This window comes from Eurosta solidaginis, chromosome 3 (genome assembly GCF_040869045.1).
Source record: "Eurosta solidaginis isolate ZX-2024a chromosome 3, ASM4086904v1, whole genome shotgun sequence".
In the NCBI taxonomy this organism is placed as follows: domain Eukaryota; kingdom Metazoa; phylum Arthropoda; class Insecta; order Diptera; family Tephritidae; genus Eurosta; species Eurosta solidaginis.
In genome coordinates this window covers 230960362-230983231 of record NC_090321.1, presented here as the reverse complement: position 1 = coordinate 230983231, position 22870 = coordinate 230960362, and the positions used below count along the sequence as shown (strand labels likewise).

General features: G+C 35.0%; 1 protein-coding gene across 1 annotated transcript; it reads right to left on the bottom strand.

Moving 5' to 3' along the window:
• Positions 1 to 4939: 4939 nt before the first annotated feature.
• LOC137247008 (activating signal cointegrator 1 complex subunit 1-like) lies at positions 4940 to 21552 on the bottom strand. The gene is made up of 6 exons (XM_067778075.1): positions 21492 to 21552; positions 21349 to 21430; positions 21146 to 21279; positions 14902 to 15044; positions 6469 to 6611; positions 4940 to 6393 (listed from the first exon to the last, which is right to left on the bottom strand). Exons 1-6 carry the CDS (start codon positions 21520 to 21522, stop codon positions 5988 to 5990), a joined length of 939 nt encoding a protein of 312 aa, XP_067634176.1. The 5' UTR covers positions 21523 to 21552; the 3' UTR covers positions 4940 to 5987.
• Positions 21553 to 22870: the final 1318 nt, after the last annotated feature.

Here is a 22870-nt window from a genome sequence, read left to right as displayed (position 1 = left end):
GTCAATTTATGTCGTTTTTAATCAATGCTGAGGGTTTCCTAAGTTCAACAGCTGATAAGATTCTCTGAACTACAAACAATTTCTTTTTTTATTCACTTCATTTTTCTTTCACTTGTTATCGTTTTAAATTTTGGCTGTGAAGATGAGTAGGTTTTTTTAAATGGAATTTTAATTTAAATGGCATTAGTATGTCCTGCTTTGTGTAATTAGTAACGATACCCGATTTTCTATCGAAATGGTCCCGATATAAGCAGTCTATAAATGACTTATTTTGTTTTGTTGATTTTCCGACAGGGCGGATAAATGATGTATATTGGAACGATTTTCTGTCATCCCTTGACGGAAAATCGCGAAATGGCTCCGGAATAGTCCCGAAATCATCCCTAAGTAGTCTCAAAATATAATTCCGAAATATTTGGAAGATAGGGCCATATGCATTAAAGTAGTTAAATCCATTGTTGATATTTATCATTTGAAGATTATACTAAAATTTTAAGTGATTGCTTTGAAAAAAGCGTTCACTAGTTTTCTGCATATAAGCCATGGTTCTGAAAAGATCTTCACACAGTCACAAAATATACTTGAAAATAATTTCGAATGGACCTTGTTCTTCTTCTTCTTATGCTGATGAAGACAACACTCCCCAAGGGTTTTTGGCTGGCGGATTACTGTAGCGTTTTCCAAGCGGAAATATTAGCCGTGACCAAAGCAGTAGAAACCCTGGAAGGGAATAGCTTAAGCTGCAACCGTGTTAACTTTTATATTGACAGTCAAGCAGCAATTAAGGCAATAATCTCGCATAGCACAGCATCTAAATGCGTGTAAGCAGTCTCTGGAGAGAATCGGGACAGGGAGAAGCATACATCTATATTGGGTCCCAGGGCATATGGGAATATATGGGAATGAAAAAGCGGATGAACTAGCTAAAAATGGCGCATCCTTTGAAGCTTGCTCCGTAGACGTCGCAACTAGACTGGGCGAGGTTAAGCAAAGGCGAGAGGTGCACATGGTCGACCAAGTAGGAAAGGCGTGGGTTAAACCCACGGGGCTGTAAAGTGTCGAAAATTATGTGTAGGTCTTACAACCTTAGAATAACAAAGTTGCTTCTATCATTAAAAGGAGAGGACTGTAGACTCATGACGGGTATTCTGACTGGACACTGCCTTCTGGCGTCACGTGCCTTTAAATTAGGCTTGGTCAGTGATAGCAGATGTAGGAAGTTCGCGTTGGAGGAGGAAACGATCGAGCACGTTCTGTGCTCGTGCCCTGCGCTTGCCGGGCTAAGACTCCAGCTATTAGGAGTGATACAGCTGTCAGATCTAGAAGAAGCAAGTGGCTTAAGTCCTAGGAAGCTTCTAGTATTTGCCAAGAGGACGGAGTTATTTTATAACATAGGTCCTGGTTTTTGATAGGGTCTTTCAGTTTGGTCGTTAAAACGAACTTCCGGTAACACTACGGACTCATTCAGTATATGTGAGGTCCTCATGGACCGGCCAGTTCAACCTAACCTTTGAAAAAATCGTTCACTAGTTTTATACATACAGGCCATCGTTGTGGAAAGATCTTCACACAGTCCCAAAATATACTTGAAAATAATTTCGAATAGACCTTGTTCTTCTTCTTATATTGATGAAGACAACACTCCCCAAGACTTTTGAAGACTGTTTTTAATGTTGATGGTCCGTTACCGTATATAGAACTGATAAGTCCCTGTATAAAGCACCATTAACCTTAACCTTCTATGTTATCCCGACCCAGTTCCATGAGGAACCTGATATTGTCATAACTTCGCCTTCTAACAGTCTCGCCTTGAAACAGAATACCCCTTGGGTAGTTGAGGCTGACAATAGGGTTGGGGAAGCTGTGAAGCTATAAAGGTTTGTATTGTGCTTAACAACCCATTAAATCCCTAAGCACCCCTTATGATCCTTGACGCAAACCCGTAAAAATGCTTAAATTATCCCGAAAGCCATTTCGAAGTTATCTGGTAGAAATAAGTACTAAAGTAATCCCGAAATAGCTCAAAACTATACTGAAATAATTCCCAAATAATTCTCAACACAATCCCGAAACGATCCGAAATAATGCCGAAAATAATCCCGAAATGGTACCGAAAAGATGCCGACATAGCAACGAAGTGATATCGAAGTGTTAGGGAAAATTCTCGAAATGTTCCTGGAAACAGTTCCAAAATTATGCCGAAATTAAACTCGAATGCTACTATGATCAGAGAATTTAACATGTACTCCGATAGGCAAGCGGCTGACCTTACTTGGGGCTGCTCTTTTAATATTAATATCATCTGGATGCCGGAACATAGCAATGACAACTGCTACGCGCGCATGAGTTTCAGTTGTACCCAAATATAAATGGCTGTAGGGAATACAGAGTACATACACAAGTCAGATAAACAAACGCTGGTCGAAAACTATCCCTTGCAGGTTAGCGAGATCATAAAGCTCATCTCCCAATAGTGATTGAGGGTTTGTCGAGTCACTGAAAACACAGAAAAACCCCTTTTGCTGCAACTGCATGAAGGATGAGGTGGTGGAATCAACGAGATATTTCATTTTTATCTCTCCCGCTCTCCGAAGGACTTCGATGTCGGTCTTATTCGAAACAACATAGTTGCCACGCAATAGTTCTCTAAATAGCTATAGATTACGCCACCTTCATCTTATGTGGTATCCCAACGGACCTTTTTGTTCTACAAGTGAGCTTCATTGGAGGTGATATATGGTGCAGAAGCATGGACACAACATCAGATGAAACGGCTCTGGGAGTGTTCGAGAGAAAGGCTATTCGAAAGATTTGTGGACCTCTACGCGTTGGCGATGGCGAGTACCGAAGACGATTTAATGATGAGCTGTACGAGCTTTATGCAGACATCAACATAGTCTACCGAATTAAAACGCAGCGGCTACGCTGGCTATGTCATATTATGCAAGTGAAAGATGACGCTCCGGCGAAGAAAGTATTTTTATCGGAACCCGCCTATGGGAGCAGAGGAAGAGGGCGGCATCCACTCCACTGGAAGGGCCAGGTGGAAGACGACTTCAACTCCCTTGGTGTGACCAATAGGCGCCAGTTGGCAGAGCGAAGAAGCGACTGGCGCGCCTTGTTGGACGGTCATAAGCGTTTAAACGGTAATGCGGGAATTAAGTAAGAAGTAGTCGGTCTGAAAAAACAAATAAAACATGAAAAATTTGTGCCTAGTTTAAGGCCACTATTTTGCTTTTTTTATTCCCTTTGTTCTTCTACGTTCTGTGTACAAATATTTTCCCCCAGATCACCCCTAGTGAATGTTTACGACAAACAGGGCCGGATTAACAGGTAGACGGAATAGGCAGTTGCTTGGGACCACCGATTTTAGGGGCCCCCTAAAAATGAAAAAAAATTCTAAAATTTTCTAACAAACCTAAAATTCTAGAGAGTGAAAGAAAAATATAATCAGAACTGAACATAAATTTTACTCAAATAAATAAAACTCAATTGCCGCATTCAAAAGGCGACGACCGACAAACTAGACAAGGTTCCCAAAAAGGACATTTCCGACTCATTTGACAAATTGTATGAGCGTGCAAAGAAGTGTATCGATGTGTCTTCTGTTGGAAGGTCATACTGGTGAAAGTCTAGCGAATCAAACTCTAAGACTGTGATTTAGATATTCAAAATTGCAGAGGACAATAATATTACAACGCATTAAACATGCCCGGGAAGTATAAAGTTGTGCAAGCAATAATACTGAGTTTGAATGAGAATGCGATATATGTTCCCTGTTCCGCGCATTCCCTTAATTTGGTTGGAGAGCATGCTGTGAAGTGCTGTTTTTATGCAGTAGATTTTTTCGCCATTATGCAGACATTATATAATTTCTTTCCGCTTCCACCTATCGTTGGGGCGTATTAACAATGAGAAAACTTTGAAGACATTGTCAACTACACGCTGGGAAGCACATTCGAATGCGACGAATGCAGTTTAAGATTCATTTGATATCATATTAGAGGCTCTAGAAATCATTGCTGATGATGAATCACAAAATACTGATACTCGTTATGAGGCGACGTGTTTCGCGAATAAAATGCAAAAATTCGAATTTGGTTTCATGTTGATTTTATGGAACTCTATTTTGACTGCGTTCATTGAGTATTTGCAAAGTCATTGCAAAGTGAAAAAAGCAAACGTTTGGTTTTTTGTACGGATTGTTAGAAGTGAGTTTAGTTTCATTCCGTGAAAAGTTCACTGATTTCGAGGAGAAACCAAAACAATTATTACCTGGTGTGGGTTATACAGAAATCGTAAAACGTACTCGTCGTAGAAAAAACCAACCTAATGACGGAAATGCTCCAGAAGTCCAGAAGTAGAATTTTCGTCTCGCGATGATTTTAGGACGAAAGGTTTCCTCGAAATCATCGACAATCTTCACAGCGAAATCAAGCGACGTGCGAAAGTATATATGGAAGTTTCAGAGAGATTTGCATTTCTCATGAACTTTTCTCTAAGTGATGGAGACCTCCACGCAGCTATAAATAACTTAGTTCGTTTTTATTCTAAAGATTTGGAAGAATTTTTCATTGAAATGAAACAATTCCAAAGTTACGTGAACTCCAGATACACTGATGCACAAAAAACTCATAGTCATTTGTATAAGATTATAATGGAAGATCAATTAGCCGATGTATTTCCTAGCACAGAAATAGCTCTTCGGATTTTTTAACATTAATGATCACAAATTGTTCTGCCGAACGATCCTTCTCGCAATTCAAAAGAATCAAAGCTGCTGAAAGAGCTACAACGCGACAAGAGCGACTGGAGATGTTAGGTATATTTTGCATTGAGTCAGATTTATTGAACAAAATCGATATTGATGATATAATTGATGAATTTGCCGAAAACAAATGTAGAAAACGACATGTTTAAAATATAGATAGGAATTTTATTGATATTATTACATTGTGACAATACAATTTTTAAGAAAGATATAAGTTTGTATTTTTTAATCGAAAAAAGAGGGGAATGGATGTGAAAAAAGGTCCCCCACATTGATGATTGCCTAGGGCCCCGTTGAGGGTTAATCCGGCCCTGACGACAAATAATTAACTACAACATTTTATTCATTTAGCTACTCATAAAATCCACGTTCGGATTTACTATATGGGTCTTTGCCTTTTCATAAACAGTTGAAATTATTGTTAAAACCAAAAAAGGCCTGTAAGTTACACAGATTTTTTATTTTTTCCAATTATGTTTGCGCCCTTATTTACGTTAATATGTGCGTTGGATAAAGTTACAATTATAAAACTCCCAGTATAACATCAAGTATTTCGGTCGAGACTTATTCTACATGAAAAAGTGCTTAATCCATGGGACAAAAAAGATGTTGATTTAAAAGGGAGTTAAAATAAGTTTTTAATAAAAGTCATATGACTATATTTTAAATGTATACTTACATAAATATTAGACTGGGTCGATTTATTAACCGATATCGCGCCATCGATTTTTCGATAGGATTTGGGCTCAAGAAAAAAAGTTCCACTACACATACCAAAAAAAATAATTTTCGAGCTTGCGAAATTTCATTTTTTGACTTTGTTTCGACTTTGATTTTTAAGGTTTTTTTTCATGACTTACTAAAAAATTTTCACTTGATTGTAAACTTTTCATGTATACCCTGTCCGACCTAAAAATGTCCGCTAAAAACGTTACGATAGCAGTTTTTTTTTTTTTGGTCGGACAGGGTATACATATAAAAGTTTTTTTTGTAGGTCATGAAAAAAAACCTTAAAAATCAAAGTCGAAAAAAGTCAAAAAATTAAATTTCGCAGGCTCGAAACTTGTTTTTTTGGGTATGCGTAGTGGAACTTTTTTTTCCTGAGCCCAAATCTTATCGAAAAATCGATGGCGCGATATCGGTCAACTTTCGTCCATACAAATCGACCCACCCTAATGAATATACTTTTTAAATACAATTTATGTATGTAAATACTTTAGAACTTTAAACTTGCTGTTATTTCATAAAATGTCCCCTTATCCACAATTCCAGCATTCATTGCACACAAATGCACCTCGCTACATGTCACTTTACCGAAATTGTAATCGCCAAAACGCTTCAATATTTCGCGCGCATCAAATGAACTTGCTGCTTTTGCATCAAGTTTTCTGCGATAGCCCCTACTCATTATAGTCATATGCAATTTTACAGCATCTCGTTCATAATCATCATAACCCAAGCCACTACGCAAAAATTGTTTTAAAGCTAAATCGGCAAATTTTTGCAGTTCTGGTGATTCGACGCGTGCGTACAACACACGTACAGCAGCGGGATTATCATTCTTGATCTCCAGACAACTTACTCCAATCTCAAATGGTGTGCGCAGACCCTCTAGAAGGGTCCTTAAACAAAAGGAAATGAAAATTATATTAAAATTTTGTTTTTTTTTTTTCAACAATTTAGATAAGTTTACTTACTGACAACTTTGCAATATTTCACCACCTTTGGTCCGCTCTGTATTATCCAGTAGAACGCATATGAACAAATTTATATGTAGACATGCTTCATGTTGAAATAAATTTTCTTCGATTCCTGGTAAATTAAGAGATAGAATTTCTTTCTAAAAATAAAAAAAAAACAGTAATTTTAATAAGCTTGTTTGTATAGTTAAATTTTATACGGCGCACGGTGGGGTATTGGATCAATCTAGCTGGCCAAAAGTCGATTTTTCAAAATATTCAAGTTTTTTTTTTTAAATATACTCCATGGCGTTCCTGAATGTCCACTGAAAGTATACATACCCCAAAACCCATCTGCAACGTCAACGGAGCCAACCGCGCACATCTAAAGATGTATAAAAATTGTGTGCAGTTCGATGTATTTTTGGATTAAAAAGGAATATACCCTTCTAACCTAAATAATTGTTCACTAATTTAGCCTTATAGCGTTTTCTTTTCTGTAAAAAATGTTGCCCTCATGTTGCACTCTTAAATTCTAACTTTTGATCTAGTCACCTGCCGCGATGCAAAATTGCTCGTCTTCGTAGTTAATGAGACCGTTTTTCTTATTCGGTGGCAAATATTTTGTGAAAAGAACAAACAAACGCACAAGAGAGCTGGGAAAAACCAACAGGGCGACACTATTTTCAGAAAAGAAAACGGCATTAATCAAAACTAGTTTCATTTTCTTTTAGGACAGGTAAATGTGTATTTAATTCATATGTTAGATTTTTTATACCGCATGTTCAAACTTATTCTACATCAAATTTTAGAAAAAATGTTTTTCAATTAGAAGAAAATATTTCTAAGCGGGGTTGCCCCTCGGTAGTGTTTGGCAAGCACTCCGAGTGTATTTCTGCCATGAAAAGCTCTGTGAAAACTCATCTGCCTTGCAGATGCCGTTCGGCGTCGGCATAAAACAAATAGGTCCCGTCCCGCCAATTTGTAGGAAAAATTAAAAGGAGCACGACGCAAATTGGAAGAGAAGCTCGGCCTAAGATCTCTTCGGAGGTTATCGCGCCTTACATTTATTTATTTTTTATTTATTCTACTTGTAACAACCACGAATAATGTCATCAATGACATTTGTTTCATTTTACTTGAAGTATACCATAAATGCTATGTTCAATGTTTTACCTGTAGACTCGTTGTAATTTTTTGTGAAAATACCACTCTGTGCTGCGCACAGTAATACCTTAAAAATGGATTACTGACGATCAGCATCGTTATGATCGCCTATAAATACTGTGTAAGCAATGTCCCTGCAAAAATCGCGAGTACTCCATGCATGCATGTATGGAGTACTCGCTATGGACCAACCGAGTGCTCCAAAATTAACCACAATTCACACAAAAAATATGGTCCAATTGCGAAGTCCTAGGACTGGAACATATACTCCAGCTCCGCATTACATCAGAGTAATCCATGGAGTACCCACAGTCCAATAAACATCGTGTAGTGATTACAATCGTTAAAAACGAGCACTGATCGGCTTACAATATGATCGTGCAGAAACATGAGTTGGTCCATTGCTGCATTACAGTGGAGTATAATTGTAAGTACTCCAGTGGACCACATGATCCAACGATTTTTGCAGGATAATTGAGAGCCGTTCTCGTTTGACTGCCATACATGTTAGTTCGTCCAATATTGCTTTGGTCAACTAGCATCAATAATGCACACATACAAACGAAATATTAGTAAACGCGTTTCTATTCGATTGTCTACAATTCTGTGTGCGACTCTCGTCCTGATTATTGGACAGGTCCATTTGGAAGAGTAGACGCGGTCGCTACGACAAAAATAAGGAATTGTTGGCTCTGCCAATCCTATGAGCTACAATCTTAGGAACGGCAAGGCTAGCCTTTCATTTTTCAATACTTAATTTTTTAAAAACCTTGCAAACAAAAAGATATATCTTTTTTTCATGGCATATCATGTCAGTAATTTTTTTTAAATACATAAGCTTGTGTTTGTTTCAAAGTTTAATAACAACAAGTAAAGGTGTCTTAAGTTCGGGTGTAACCGAACATTATATACTCAGCGTACATTTCTGTTGTAATATAACTTTGTGAGTTAGAGATATAATTTATACACTTGGCAACCCTTTTTCTTTTATGTGCACTTTGTCTATTCTTCTTAAATAAATCTTTCTTCTTGGCAAATTATTCAACTTAGTACGACGTGTTTTAATATAATTTCCACTAAAACTTCTACAGGTTATGGGCACCCACGTTTTATCCTTGAAGATAATTGAATAAGCAAATTTGCCACCTTCTAATTGCGAAAAAGAGTAACTTTTTGTCCAACATACGAAATTTGTGAACATATTAATTGCGGCGAGCAAGTGGTGTGATTTTTGGGGTTAGAATCACGTGTTGAAAATAATAATGGGACTGGAAAAAATCGAAAAGTTAAAAGGCCGGGAAAATTTCGATTCCTGGAAATTCGCTGCAAAATCATATCTTGTATTGAAGGGGTACTGGCCTTGCGTTGAAGGTTCAGAAAAAGATGCAACAAAAAATTTACATGCCATATCAGCGTTAGGGCTGCTAGTAGAGCCGTCTAATTATCCGTATATACAAAATTGTGCAAATGCAAATACTGCTTGGAAAGCGCTTGAGAGTGCATTTGAAGACAACGGAGTGTTCGTCGAATGGATATACTTAAATATTTAATGCGGCTGGAATTAACAGATTGTTCGTCCATGGAAGACTACGTTAACAAGATGACCAGCACACATCAAAAGCTAGACAAATCCGGCACAAAGATTCCTGATGACATTGTGGCGCAAATTATGCTAAGCGGTTTGCCTGATGAATTTCGGCCAATGGTAATGGCAATTGCAAAGAGCGGTAGAGCGTTAACAACTGATCTGGTGCGTACGAATTTACTTCAAGAAATTAGACACGATTCTGCTGGTGGTGAAGCATTGGCTTTAGTTTCAAAGAAGCACAAAAATTTTCAGAAAAAATCAAAGGTTAAACATATTGTTTGCTTTGAATGCAACCAAAAAGGGCATTATGCAAACAAATGTCCGCTAAAATCTAAGAAGGAAACTAAAAATGTATTATTGGCACAAACATCTTTAATTGCAAAAACAACAAAGAATGAATGGCTTATTGATTCGGGAGCTTCGTCGCATTCTGCATTCAGCTAATTTAAGTAAGCGCAATGTAGCAAATTCAAACGAAGTAATTGTGGGTAACAATGGGCGTTTGAAAGTGGAATGCGCTGGTGATATTAGTATGTCAATTTCAGCTGACGGCTGGTCTAGCGCGAATAAAGTTATTGTTAAAGACGTTTTATGCATTCCAAATATATGCGCAAATTTGATGTCTGTAAGTCAAATGGCCAAGCAAGGTAAAACATTGATTTTTAATAGTGCAAACTGTCGTATTTTCGACCAAAATGGAAAATTATTGGCTACTGCTCCGCTAGTCGACGATTTATATCGACTAAGCTGTACTACGGAACAACGTGCAACGGCATTGACAGTTGCGGCGACTCGCAACTTGTGGCACAGACGCATGAGACATGCGTGTGAATAAAATTTGAATCGTATAAAAGAGTCGACCGAAGGTTTTGAGTTACAAAATGAAAAATTGGATTCGTGCACGGTATGTGCGCAAGGTAAGCAAACTCGTGCTTCATTTAAAGAGAAGGGTAACCGTGCCACTAAAGTTTTACAAATTATACATACAGATGTATGTGGGCCCATGTCAACAAAATCACGCGGGGGTTCGAGATATATGCTGACATTCGTTGATGACTTCAGTCGCAAAGTATTTGTTTATCCAATGAAAAGTAAAGATGAGGTTTTCGATATATTTACAAATTTCAAGAAATTAGTTGAAAATCAACAAAACGCGACTATAAAAATATTGCGATCTGACAATGGCAGAGAATTCTGTAATGGGAGGTTTGAAACATTTATCAAAAAGCATGGAATTATACATCAGCATACGTCGCCTTATATGCCTGAGCAAAACGGTGTCGCCGAGCGTATGAATAGAACGTTAATAGAAAAAGTACGCTGTATGTTATACGATGCGAATTTAAATAAACAATTTTGGGCAGAGGCAGCAGCCACAAACAAAAACAAAACTTGTCGTATATTAGGGTCTTTGGATGTAAGGCCATGGTACATATACCAAAAGAAAAGCGGCGCAAGCTAGATTCAAAGTCACAAAATTGCATTTTGTTGGGCTACTGTGACACAGCAAAAGCTTACAAATTGTATAACAGTTATACAAAGAAGACTGTGGTAAGTCGTAACGTTATATTTTTTGAAGATCCAACATCAAATGTAAATAGTTATACCGATGATCGATATGCACAGAAACCAGTAACACGAAATAAAAATGCTGAACGGATCGAAATCATCAATGATGACGAAGACACGGACTATTCTGATGAAGATGAATCTATTGGATTAAGTGAGAGCTTATCTCGCCTTGAGGGATACGAATCCCAGAACCAATCAGAGGAGCGAAATGCAAGTGAAGACACTTCGCGACAAGAAGTATTGAACTATCCTGAGTATAATATATCTGGTAATCAATCTGATTTTCTCGGATTCAGTGAGGGTGATGACGATAGCAGTGAGGTGGCGAATCCTCAACATCAATCACCAGGTGAGATATCCACTATTCAAATATCTGATGGTGAAAGCAACGTGGCGAACGATGCAGAAACGTAACTAGTGCTATTAGCAACAGCAGGTTGCGGTAACGAGCCATTGACCGTTCGGGAGGCGCTGGATGGCGCAGATAGTAAAGAATGGAAAGATGCTATGGTAAGTGAATATAATGCTTTGATACAAAACGGTACTTGGGAGCTAACAGATCTTCCACCTGGAAGGAAGCCTATTGAGTCTAAGTGGGTTTTTAAGATCAAAAAGAACTCGGATGGTGTAGTTAACCGATACAAGGCACGTCTAGTCGTGAAAGGCTACTCGCAAGTTAAAGGCATCGACTACGATGAGACGTACTCTCCAGTCGCGCGATATTCTTCGATCCGCTTTCTTTTGGCTACCGCCGTTAAATGTGACCTGATTGTGCATCAGATGGATGCAGTATCAGCTTTCCTACAGGGCGAATTAGATGAGGAAATCTACATGCGCCAGCCACAATGCTTTAAAGAGCAAACTACTAGGGTATGTCGACTTCGCAAATCCCTACATAGACTAAAGCAGTCCAGTCGGATGTGGAACATGAAGCTGAATTCGATCTTGATAAGTAAACTTGGGTTTAAAAGGTCAAACTTTGATCAATGCATTTATTTCAAGAACTCAGCGCAAAATATCCTGATACTGGCTGTATACGTTGATTATATTTTGATTTTTGGAAGCAATATTGTAATAATTAAAGAACTTAAAGATGATTTATCTACCCAATTCAAAATGAAGGACTTGGGACACGCCACATCGGTACTTGGCATGAATTTCACGCGCAACAATGATGGATCGATTTCCATAGATCAGAAGCAGTATATACTGGATGTGTTACAGCGATTTAACATGAGTGAATGTACTCCTGTGGGCTCACCGATGGATCCAAATCAGCATTTATCAAAGGATATGAGTCCAAAGTCAAATGAAGAGCGACAAGAAATGTTTTCGATTCCATATCAAGAAGCTTTAGGCTGCCTCATATATGCTGCACAAATTAGTCGCCCGGACATTAGTTACGCCGTGAGTACATTAAGTCGTTTTAATTCAAATTACGGCAAAGCTCATTGGACCGCCGTGAAAAGAGTTCTTCGCTATTTGAAAGGTACTTTAGATTTTAAATTAACATACAAGAAGATGTATAATGATCAAATGGTGGGATTTTGTGATGCGGATTGGGCAGGCGACCAAGATGAACGCCGTTCTACCACCGGTTACGTGTTTGTCTTGCAAAGTGGTGCAATTTCGTGGGCCACACATAAGCAACCCACTGTGGCATTGTCATCGACAAAGGCAGAGTTTATGTCAATGGTAGCTGCAATACAAGATGCACTTTGGCTGAAACGCTTTGAAAACGAACTTTTTAAGACTGCAGCAACTTCAATGCAACTTTACTGCGACAATCAAGGAGCAATCAAATTAGCTACAAACAACAACTATCATGCTCGCACCAAACACATTGACGTCAAGAATTATTTTATTCGTGAAAAGCTCGCTGATGGAATAATTAAACTAAATTATATAAGTACAAATGAAATGATTGCTGACATAATGACTAAGCCAATAAACTCTTCAAAATTATCTAAATTTACTAAACAATATGGTTTAGGCAAAACTTAATTTATCATACATTACTATTTGAATCATTACATACATATACTTAATGTAATATCGAATTGTTAACTTTATTAATGAATTTTGAAATTGTTAATTGAAAAGAAAATTTAATTGAATCTCTAGTGAGGGTGTTGTAATATAACTTTGTGAGTGAGAGATACAATTTATGCACTTGGCAACCCTTTTTCTTTTATGTGCACTTTGTCTATTCTTCTTAAATAAATATTTCTTCTTGGCAAATTATTCAACTTAGTAAGACGTGTTTTAATATAATTTCCACTAAACCTTCTACAATTTCATTTCAGATAAATTACTTTTCTTCATAACACGTGGCACCGCCCCTTAAAAAAAAGATGTCTCCACATTTCCTCTTACAATAAAACTTGATAAGTGAAATACCATTGATTCAAAACTATTTTTTGCTAAGTTATAGCTTATTACTCTAGTCTACGACCCTTTTAAACTTGTTTTATATCTAAGTTGCCGTGTTCTTTAACCGATCTCGGCCATTTTTACTAGAAATGTTTTCTGCTATAAGGAAAATATGTGTACACAATTTCATTACTATACATGTGTTAATTTTTCTTCGAGTTATGGCTCCCGAATCATAGAACATTGCTTAGTCATAAAAGGGGCGGTGCCACTCCAATTTTTTTCAAATTTGAAGTTTTTCTATTTACTGTTATAAGTGTGTGTCACTTGGGAAATGAAATACCATTGATATAAAGTTCTTTTTTGCAAAGATATAGCTTATTTTTTTCGTCCACGACCCTTTTAAAAATCTTTTATATAAAAGTGGGTGTGGTTCTTAACCGATTTCGTTAAGTTTTCTTCAAAACATTCCTTATAGTAAAGCAAACCTCTCTGCCGAATTTTGTTGCGATAAGTTTAACGATTTCTGATTTATGATTTATAATATTTGTACAATTGATTTTATCACAAGTATCTTCAGTTTCTTAGTAGTTTTCTTTTTTTTGAGTCATAAGCCACCTTTTCATAGGCCGGGTCACAAATAATCAGGTTTTTGTGTTTTCCAAAATGTTATATATATAAAAAGTGGGCGTGGTTATCATCCGATTTCGCTCATATTCAATGCTCGTGTACCAAATTTGGTGAAGATATCTTCAATATTTATTCAAGTTATCGTGTTAACGGACAGAAGGACGGACGGACGGACATGGCTCAATCAATTTTTTTTCGATACTGATGATTTTGATATATGGAAGTCTATATCTATCTCAATTCCTTTTTACCTGTACAACCAACCGTTATCCAATCAAAGTTAATATACTCTGTGTGCAAAGCACACTGAGTATAAAAACGGCTTCGTATACCCACGATTTTTGAGTGGTGATCGATTTAGTAAGAGACTGATACCCTTATTGGCAAAAGATGGCAACCTTGTGAAAACATCCTTAGTGGCAACACCTAGGTGAAAATCTTAAAATGTAATACTATATCGATATTGATTCAAATCGGTTAAGCCGTTTCCGAGATAGTAGTGGATATACAAAGATATATATAAAAGGTAAGGTGGCAACACCAAGTGGCAACCCTTCTTAAAAATGTCATAGAAATGCGGAGTAAAATACTTTTCGTTTGATACATTTTGATTGACATATCTCATGTAATGCCCAAAAACTACCCCGGGTCCATCCGAAACTGGGGGTCCGATCCATAGAAATTATGCGCGAAACACCGTTAATTTACTGTCAAATATTCCCTTTCATAACAATGAAGTGAGACAACCACTTTTTGAACCGAAATAACTGCTGTTTTAATTGTATGACATACATATCTCATGTAATGCCAACAAATTACCCCGGGTCCCTCCGAAAGGGGGGCTCGTTCCATAGTAATTCTGCGCGGAACACCGTGAATTCATTGTCAAATATTTCTTTTCATAACAATGAAGTGAGACAACAACTTTTTTTTAACAGAAATAACTGCTGTTTTAATTTTGGCCAGCTAGATTGATCAAATACCCCACCGTGCGGCGGCTGCCATAGTGTGGTGAAAGCGTGCTCGTCTACCACGCAGATAGGAAGTGAAGTCCGACATTATCTTCCTCGGTGTATCGCGCATTGTATTTTTTAAGTAAATTTAAAAATATGTTTACTTACCTTCAAATCACAATAGCGTTCTCTTACTTCGCCATAATTTAATGGAACGCAAGTAAAGTGTGTCGGTCGCGTACGTTTTCGTAATGAAAATATTAGTAAATTAATTTTTCTACGTGCCGCTAGAACTGCACTGCGAGTTTTGCCTGAAGAATATTGATAAATACATTAAGACAGTTCACAGGAGTGTTGTATGTTTTTATTTCCATGCTTTCCTTTCCGATATAAAAAGTTATAAAGCCTTATGGGCGGCCGCGATGGTTTGGTGAGAACGTGCTCCCTGGACTCTGGGTTGAAGCCACGTGCAAAGCAACATGAAAGGTTTATAAACAAGTTTTTCAATTAGTAAAACGTTTTTCTAAGTTTTGCGCCGTTCGGCAGTGATTTGGCAACTGTATTTCTGCCATGAAAAACTTCTCAATGAAAACTCATCTGCCTTGCAGATGCCGTTCGGAATCGGCGTAAAACATGTAGGTGCCGTCCACCAATTTGTAGGAAAATTTAAAAAAGGTTATAGCACTTTGTATTTATTTATTTATGGGTAGTCTTAGATCTTGCCAGACCTATGGGAACTTTTAACTAACTTTTTCTTACAGAAATTGTGGAGGTTCACACCAAGGGTTACTTGAATTTAAATTAATATGTCCCTTTAACCATGATAAGGTATTAAAAAATGTAAATATTACGTTTTGGTGCGGCAAATATGTAAATGTCGTTCTGTCGTCTTAAATCTATACTTTAAGTGGAAACTAGTGAGAAAGAGTCCTAAAAGATGGTGTCAAGTCAACGTAATGAAGAGTTCGTTGCATTTTTTAAATTCGCCATTCGATCAAAATTAAATTAAATCCGTGCAAAATCCTTTCGTATACAAAAATTTTTTTCAGTGCACAACATTACAACCACAAAAAATTGCCAACTTCAACTGCAAATATCTTCGAATTAGTGTTGTCGAGGTAAATACGCATCTTTTGACACCTCTCTCGATATTTTCGGATGCGCATCAGCAGCCGACCCCTGTTCTAGACTTTTACCCAATTCAGATCAAAATGCACGGAAATACACATAATAGCCGTGTTTTTTTTACACGTACATATATACATCTACGTTTGCACGTAAAAAAACCGCTTATCCTCACTTAGATAATGTTTAGGCATATATGTAATACTCCTATATTGCTACAAAAGGTTAGGTACATTCCCAAACATCAGCCCTGCCAACCAAAACCTGCGTAAAAAAACTGGATAATGCACGAGTAAAAAAGTAGATAATTTTGTATGTGTGTGCACCACTGTGTGCGGATTTTATCCATGGTGAAATGGGATATTTCGTTTACGTGTGAGCTGTTAGTCGGCAACGATTGCATACTTTTAGGTACCAATTTGAACGTCAATGTGTAGTGTTGCCAGACCGTTCTTTAAAATATCCAAAAACCGTTTTCCTAATACCCAAAAATTCCACATGTGGAATGAAAACTGCTCCAAATTTTTTATTAACTTTTTTATGTACAAAAAAAGGTTCCATACTTTTTATTAATTCTTTTTAACTTACAAATTTCATATAAATTTTATATAATTTACATTTTTAATAAAAAAATTAAAATAAAATAATAGAATAAAATCAAATAAAATTGAAAACGATACAAAAAATAACATAAAAGAAATTGAATTAATTAAAATGAAATAAAACAAAATAAAATAAAAAATAAAAGAAAATAAAATTTAAGTAAAGAAATAAAAATAAAATAACAAACTGAAAATATCATTAGCCTACAAATCAAACCAAACATTATCGACGATATTCACAAGAACAAAAAGCCCTATTGAAAAACTACAGCAAAGCAATGTAATCTACGAAATAACATGCAAAGGCAATGAAAACGAAGACTGCAACAAAATATACATTGGTCAGACGAAACGGGCGTTACAAGTTCGACTAACCGAACATACAGCTGATATAAAGAAAAAGAAGCAAAGCACAGCATTATCACAGCACACAACAGAAAACGACCATACAGCTGATTTAGCGAATATACGGATACTTGATAAAAACAAACAAGGAAAAACCAGACTAACATTGGAAAGCTTAAGAATTTTACAAAATAGAGACAAAACAATAAATAAAAAGGAAGATACCGATGACGTCGCCGCTGCCTACACTTTATGTCTATAGTCAAATTTATTAGTTTAGTATGACAAGGATACCACCAAAGAATGGTACAAATATTTTTTAGAATAATTTAATATTTAAAACAATATAAATATGTAAGTGTGATAAATGTTTTATTAGGGTGTTACGTGTTTATTTGTGATTTGTGATATTTATCATGTATTCATGTGTATATAAAAATGTGATGTAATATTAGTTTTCATTTCGGTTTTTAACAATTTGCTTTAATGTTTTTTGTTGTTTTTCCTAAATAAACAGATATCCCCCTGAAGAAGCTAGAGAGACTAGCGAAACGTCGGGTAGAAAGATGAAATAAAGTTTTTATTTTGCATCTAAAATACATTGGTCAAAAAAGCCTAACCAAAATTTAATTCTAATAAAATAACATTTAGTAAACTAAAATAAATAAAGTAAAAAAATAAGTGGGAATGAAACTAAAGAAAATGAAATGGAATAAATTTAAATAAAGTGAATTGACCTAAAAAGAATGGAGTGGAGCGAATTAAGAGAAAAATAAGTTCAATAAAATGAAATGGAATGAAGTGAGATGAAACAAAATAAAATAAAACGGAACGTTATAAAATGAAATGAAAAACATAAAAATCTTATGAAAATGAAAAGAAATAAAACGAAATGATTTGAAACTATATGAAATGCAACTAAATAAAATAGAATATTATGAAGTGAAACGAAATAAAGTGAAAGAAATTAATTGGAATTAAATAAGATAAAATGAAATGACATGGAATTAAATGAAATGAAACGAAATGAAATGAAATAAAACTAAATGAAGAAAAAACTTAACGAAATGAGATGCAACAAAATTAAATTAAATGAAGTAATATAAGTGGTAATGAAAGGAAACGAAACAAGATTCAATGAAATTAAAAGTATAGAAATTAAATGAAATGAAATGGAATAAAATGAGAAGAAATATAATAAAAGAAATAAAATAATATATAATAAAATAAAATAAAGTAAAATAAAATAAAACAAAATAAAATAAAGTAAAATAAAAAAAAAAACAAAAGTGGATTAAAATAAAACAAAAATAGAGTAAAACAAAACAAAATTGTATAAAATAAAACAAAAAAATAAAATATTATAAAATAAAATGAAATGGAGTGGTATGAAATTAAAATGAAACGAAAAGAAGTGAAAAAAAGAAATAAAATGAAATGAAACAAAATGGAATGGAATAAACTATGAAACGATATGATATACAATGAAATTTAAAAAATAAAACGAAGTGAAATAAAATGGAATGAAATGAAATAATATGAAACAAAACCAAATCAAGTTGAATGAAACTAAATGAAATGGATATGAAGCAGTATGAAACAAAATGAAATAAAATAAAGTAGAATAAAATAAGAAAATAAAATAAAATAAAATAAAACGAAATTTAAACTAAACACAATTAAAAAAATGGAACGAAACGAAATAAAATTGAGTGAAATGAAATAGAATAAAATGAAATGATATGGAAAAGGAACAAAAAGATATGAAACTATATGAAATGAAATAGACTGATATAAAATGATATGAAAAAAATTAAAATCATATGGCAATGAAAAGAAATAAAACGAAATATGAAACTTAATGAAATGAAATGAAATTGACAAAAAATTAAATGATATGGAAACGACAATAAAAGAAATTGTATCAAGTAAAATAAAATTAAATGAAACAAATTAAAATTAAATGAAATGAAATGAAACGGAACGAATTTAAATTAAATTAAAGTTAATTAAGTTAAATAAAAGAAATGAAATAAGTTTAGGTGAAATGAAATGGAATGAAATAAAATTTGCGAAATTAAACAAGATTTCATGAAACGGAATAAAATTAAATTAAATAAAATGGAATGCAGTGAAAAAAAATTAGGAAGCTAACCCAAATTAAAGAAAATTATATGAAACGAAATAAAATAAAATTAAATGGAATGAAATGAAATTAATTGAAATAAAATGAAAGGAAATGGAATGAAATCAGATGAAACGAAATAAAACTAAAAGAAATATGAATCAGGTAAACTATATGGAAATGAAGCAAAATTAAACGAAAAATATAAAACGATATGAAATAAAATGCAATGAAATAAAAAAAATGGAATGGTATGGAAATGAAACGAAAGAATATGGAGATTTATGAAACGAAACGGTATTAAATGAAATGAGATAGAAAAAAAAAAACACTATAAGAAATGAAACAAAATAAAATGGAATATAATGAAGTGAAATGAAATTTAATGAAATGAAATAATATTAAACGAAATGATATAGAACGAAATAAAATGGAGTGAAATAAAATAGAATTTAATAAAATGACATGGAACGAAACGGAATGAAATGAAGCGAAATGAAATAAAATAAAATTAAATGGAATGAAATGAAATGAAACAAAAGGAAATTAAATTAAAAAAATTCATTTTCTCAAACTTATATAATTAATACATACATATGTATATCATGAATTAAATTAAATGGTGTTAATCTAAGTGAGACCTGTATTCTGGAACATCGCCGGGTCGTTGCCGGAACCTTTCAAGTCGTACGATAACATATAACAAATAAATAATAAATCAAAGAGAATGGCTGCATTTAAGATGTACATATATTTATATATAAGTACCTACATATGCACATCTCATGATTTGGGGGTGCAACTTAGTACTCCTGCAATCGAACAGGAGGCATCAAAAATTGCAGCTCCCCTGCGTAAGGTACAATGCAATTGTACTTTTTCATTAAACTACATATGTACTTACAACAAAATGCCCAATATCACCATGCATCTGCTCCAGCATTCGCAAGTAAACTTGGAAGATTCTTCACCTGAAAACCTGCTAAAATAGAAAATAAACTGTTGTTAGTAATGTTAAAACCAACAAATAAATGTTGCAAAAGTACTTACCTCCATTTACAGTCAAAAAGCGCGATTTCTTTTAAAGAAAATGCAGAAATGTTTCCAAATCTGCGTACTTGCGTAAATTATAAATTTTTAATGACAGCTATTTATTTTAGGATTTTTTTTACATTGTCATCCACATACTTTTAGGCGCATATGAATATTGGAAAATATCCCATGATTATGTGGTAGGGTTAGTATTTTTTTTAGAAAAATGTGAGATTTGTTGGAATTCGAAGTGAAAAAGACAAAAAGTGGTTAGCGTTGGTTGGCAGGGAGAGTGCCGATATATTATTGTTTAAACGTTTTTGTTGTTGTATTCAATAATCGAATGTACCTAAATTAAATTTTTTTCTTGTCACACTTATGCTGCTACAATCACAAAACTTTTATAGGCGGTCTTGTTTTGATTTCGAATTCAAAACACATTGCGAGCATTTTCTATTAGCAATATAAGAGTATTAGATATATGTGTTTAGGAGACCCATCTAGCGGCAACTAGCTACAGAACATGTACCGAAAAGCGGACACATAAACTTCTGTTAGCCATGGTGTATAAGTCGGTTGCGGTGAATAGTGGACACATTTGTAGAGGTAATACATAGAGGTGAAACATAAGCCATCATCCGGTGGCAAAAGCCTGAGCCAGATAAATAATTTTGCATGTAAATGCAACAACAAATTTTTGAGCCAGATAAATCCAGATAGAAGTCTGGTTCAATTTGTGAGCCAGATAATTTTTTAATTACTTGTCTTTAGTTTGGCAACGCTGCCTTTAATAAACCTACTTTTTCAAAAATAGATGTCGCTGCTTAGCCTGTCGCCGTATGAGCTAAATGAAAAACAGCGGCGACATCTGCCTATCACATTTCACGTGAGCGAAAATATCACATCTGCTTCTCAAGTCTCTCAATGATCCAAAGCATTCCCGTGAGAATTGAGCGTGAGCCGGAGCTGTAAAACTCACTGGATGACGGCAATAGACATATTTCAGTTACATCTGAGGATAATGCGTATTGAAATTTAGGAGTAGTCATTTTCTGTGCAGCAATTTCAGAGATTAGATAAAGTTTAACGCTTAGTAGTCCATATGATTCAGGCGTAAACGTATATAGATGTAAAAAAAACACAGCTAATATACATATTGTAGTCGAATGAGAATTATATTCACCATTAATGCTAACATCTTCGACTAGGTTCAGCTCACTGTCCTTATTGCTTGGTACAGAAATATTTGTCCATGTTTCCGATTCAATGCGTTTCTTAGTTGTACCTTTCGACCCAAACAAGCCACCATAAAAACGCCTACAAGATAAATATATGTATAATTCATTTATAAGCACTAATATGGCTTAAAAATGTGAAAATACTTACTGCGCCACATGCATTGTTAGTTTATAAGAGTTTGGCAATTCTTCCAATATGTAATCGTTAAAGTCTTCATGTTCGTCATTGTCTGAAAGGGATTTTCTCAAAATGAACAAATGAGTTCCAAGTTTTTTAACGTACACACTTACCTTTTTCTTCCATATATGCGTTTGCCGACATTGTTGCGGTTTCGGGGAGGGATGACCTATGGCTGCTAATTGCCAAATATTGGGGTATTGTATTTGATAGTGTACAATACGCAATCCTGAATTTTATCGATAACAACTATAAATGCTTCTTGCGTTCCAATGAAAAGTGAACCAAATACCGATACAAATTTAACATTTTTTTGGATCACGCTTCATTGGAACGCGAAACTAATTTATCGAAAACAGTCGATAGTAGCCAGTTAGTAAGCGCAGGGGAAGTCCCAACTTTGTTAATACAACCACGGTTGCCACACCATGTTTTCCTTTGGGACCAAAATTCATCGAAAAAGAGGATCAAATTGCAAAGAAATGGACCAAATTTTTGTAGTTTTAATTGGCTTACAAACAATTCGGCAATTCACGAATGTGTCCAATTCTTTGTAAAAACTTTGATTTCAGGTTGTGGTAAAGTACAAACTCACACACACTTTCATTCTAACAAAAAGCTTTATATAAATAATGGTTTTAACGAAAAATCTTAAGGTACGTCCACACCGGTAGCGAAATAGCAAAGTTGTATAACAATTGTTTTAAAACAACTTGCAACTTGTTATACAACCATGTTATCTAATTCCTTTGATCTTTGCCAACAACCTCTGGGTAACATGTAACCAGCTATAAAAACAGAAAATGTTACACATCGTGTTATACAACATTTTTCAATTGAATTTCTAACAAGTTACATAACATTGGTTATATAACTGTTTGTAACACGTTTTGTTACTGGTGTGGACGCACCTTTAGAGCAAACCCGTGCCGCAAGCTAAACTAGTTGTTTTATTTACATAAAAATTTTATTTTTAAACTAAATTTCTCCAGGGCTCGGTTGTATCAATTTTATTATAAAATGCAGTGCACCCTCACGCTTCAGTTTTCCCATCTATGACCTAGATTCAGTAAATGCGGGTTTTGAAATGTACATTATTTTCATGTAATTTTTGTTAAAGAAAAATTTACATTTCAAAACTCACATATACTTTTGCTCGTGAACAAAAAGCCAATAAATTGGAACCACAGCAGTGACCTGTGTTTGTTGTTCTTGCTGCCGGTAAAAGCCACAACAACTACTGCATTGCCCGCGCACACATAACGTGGTTTGTTTTTTTGCTAAACGTCACTCATTTTTTCCGTGCTGCCAGTCAGTAAGAAACTGTTTCTATTGTAGTATTTTTGGATAGTTTCTTTTTTGGTCCTTATTGAAAATGGCTCTGACCTCCACTAAGCGTCGCGGTGACGCAATGAATAATGAGATGGAAGTTATCAAAGCTCCTCGCATCAGTGAATCCTCCCCGAGCCTCATCCGAAGCATTGATCAGCGC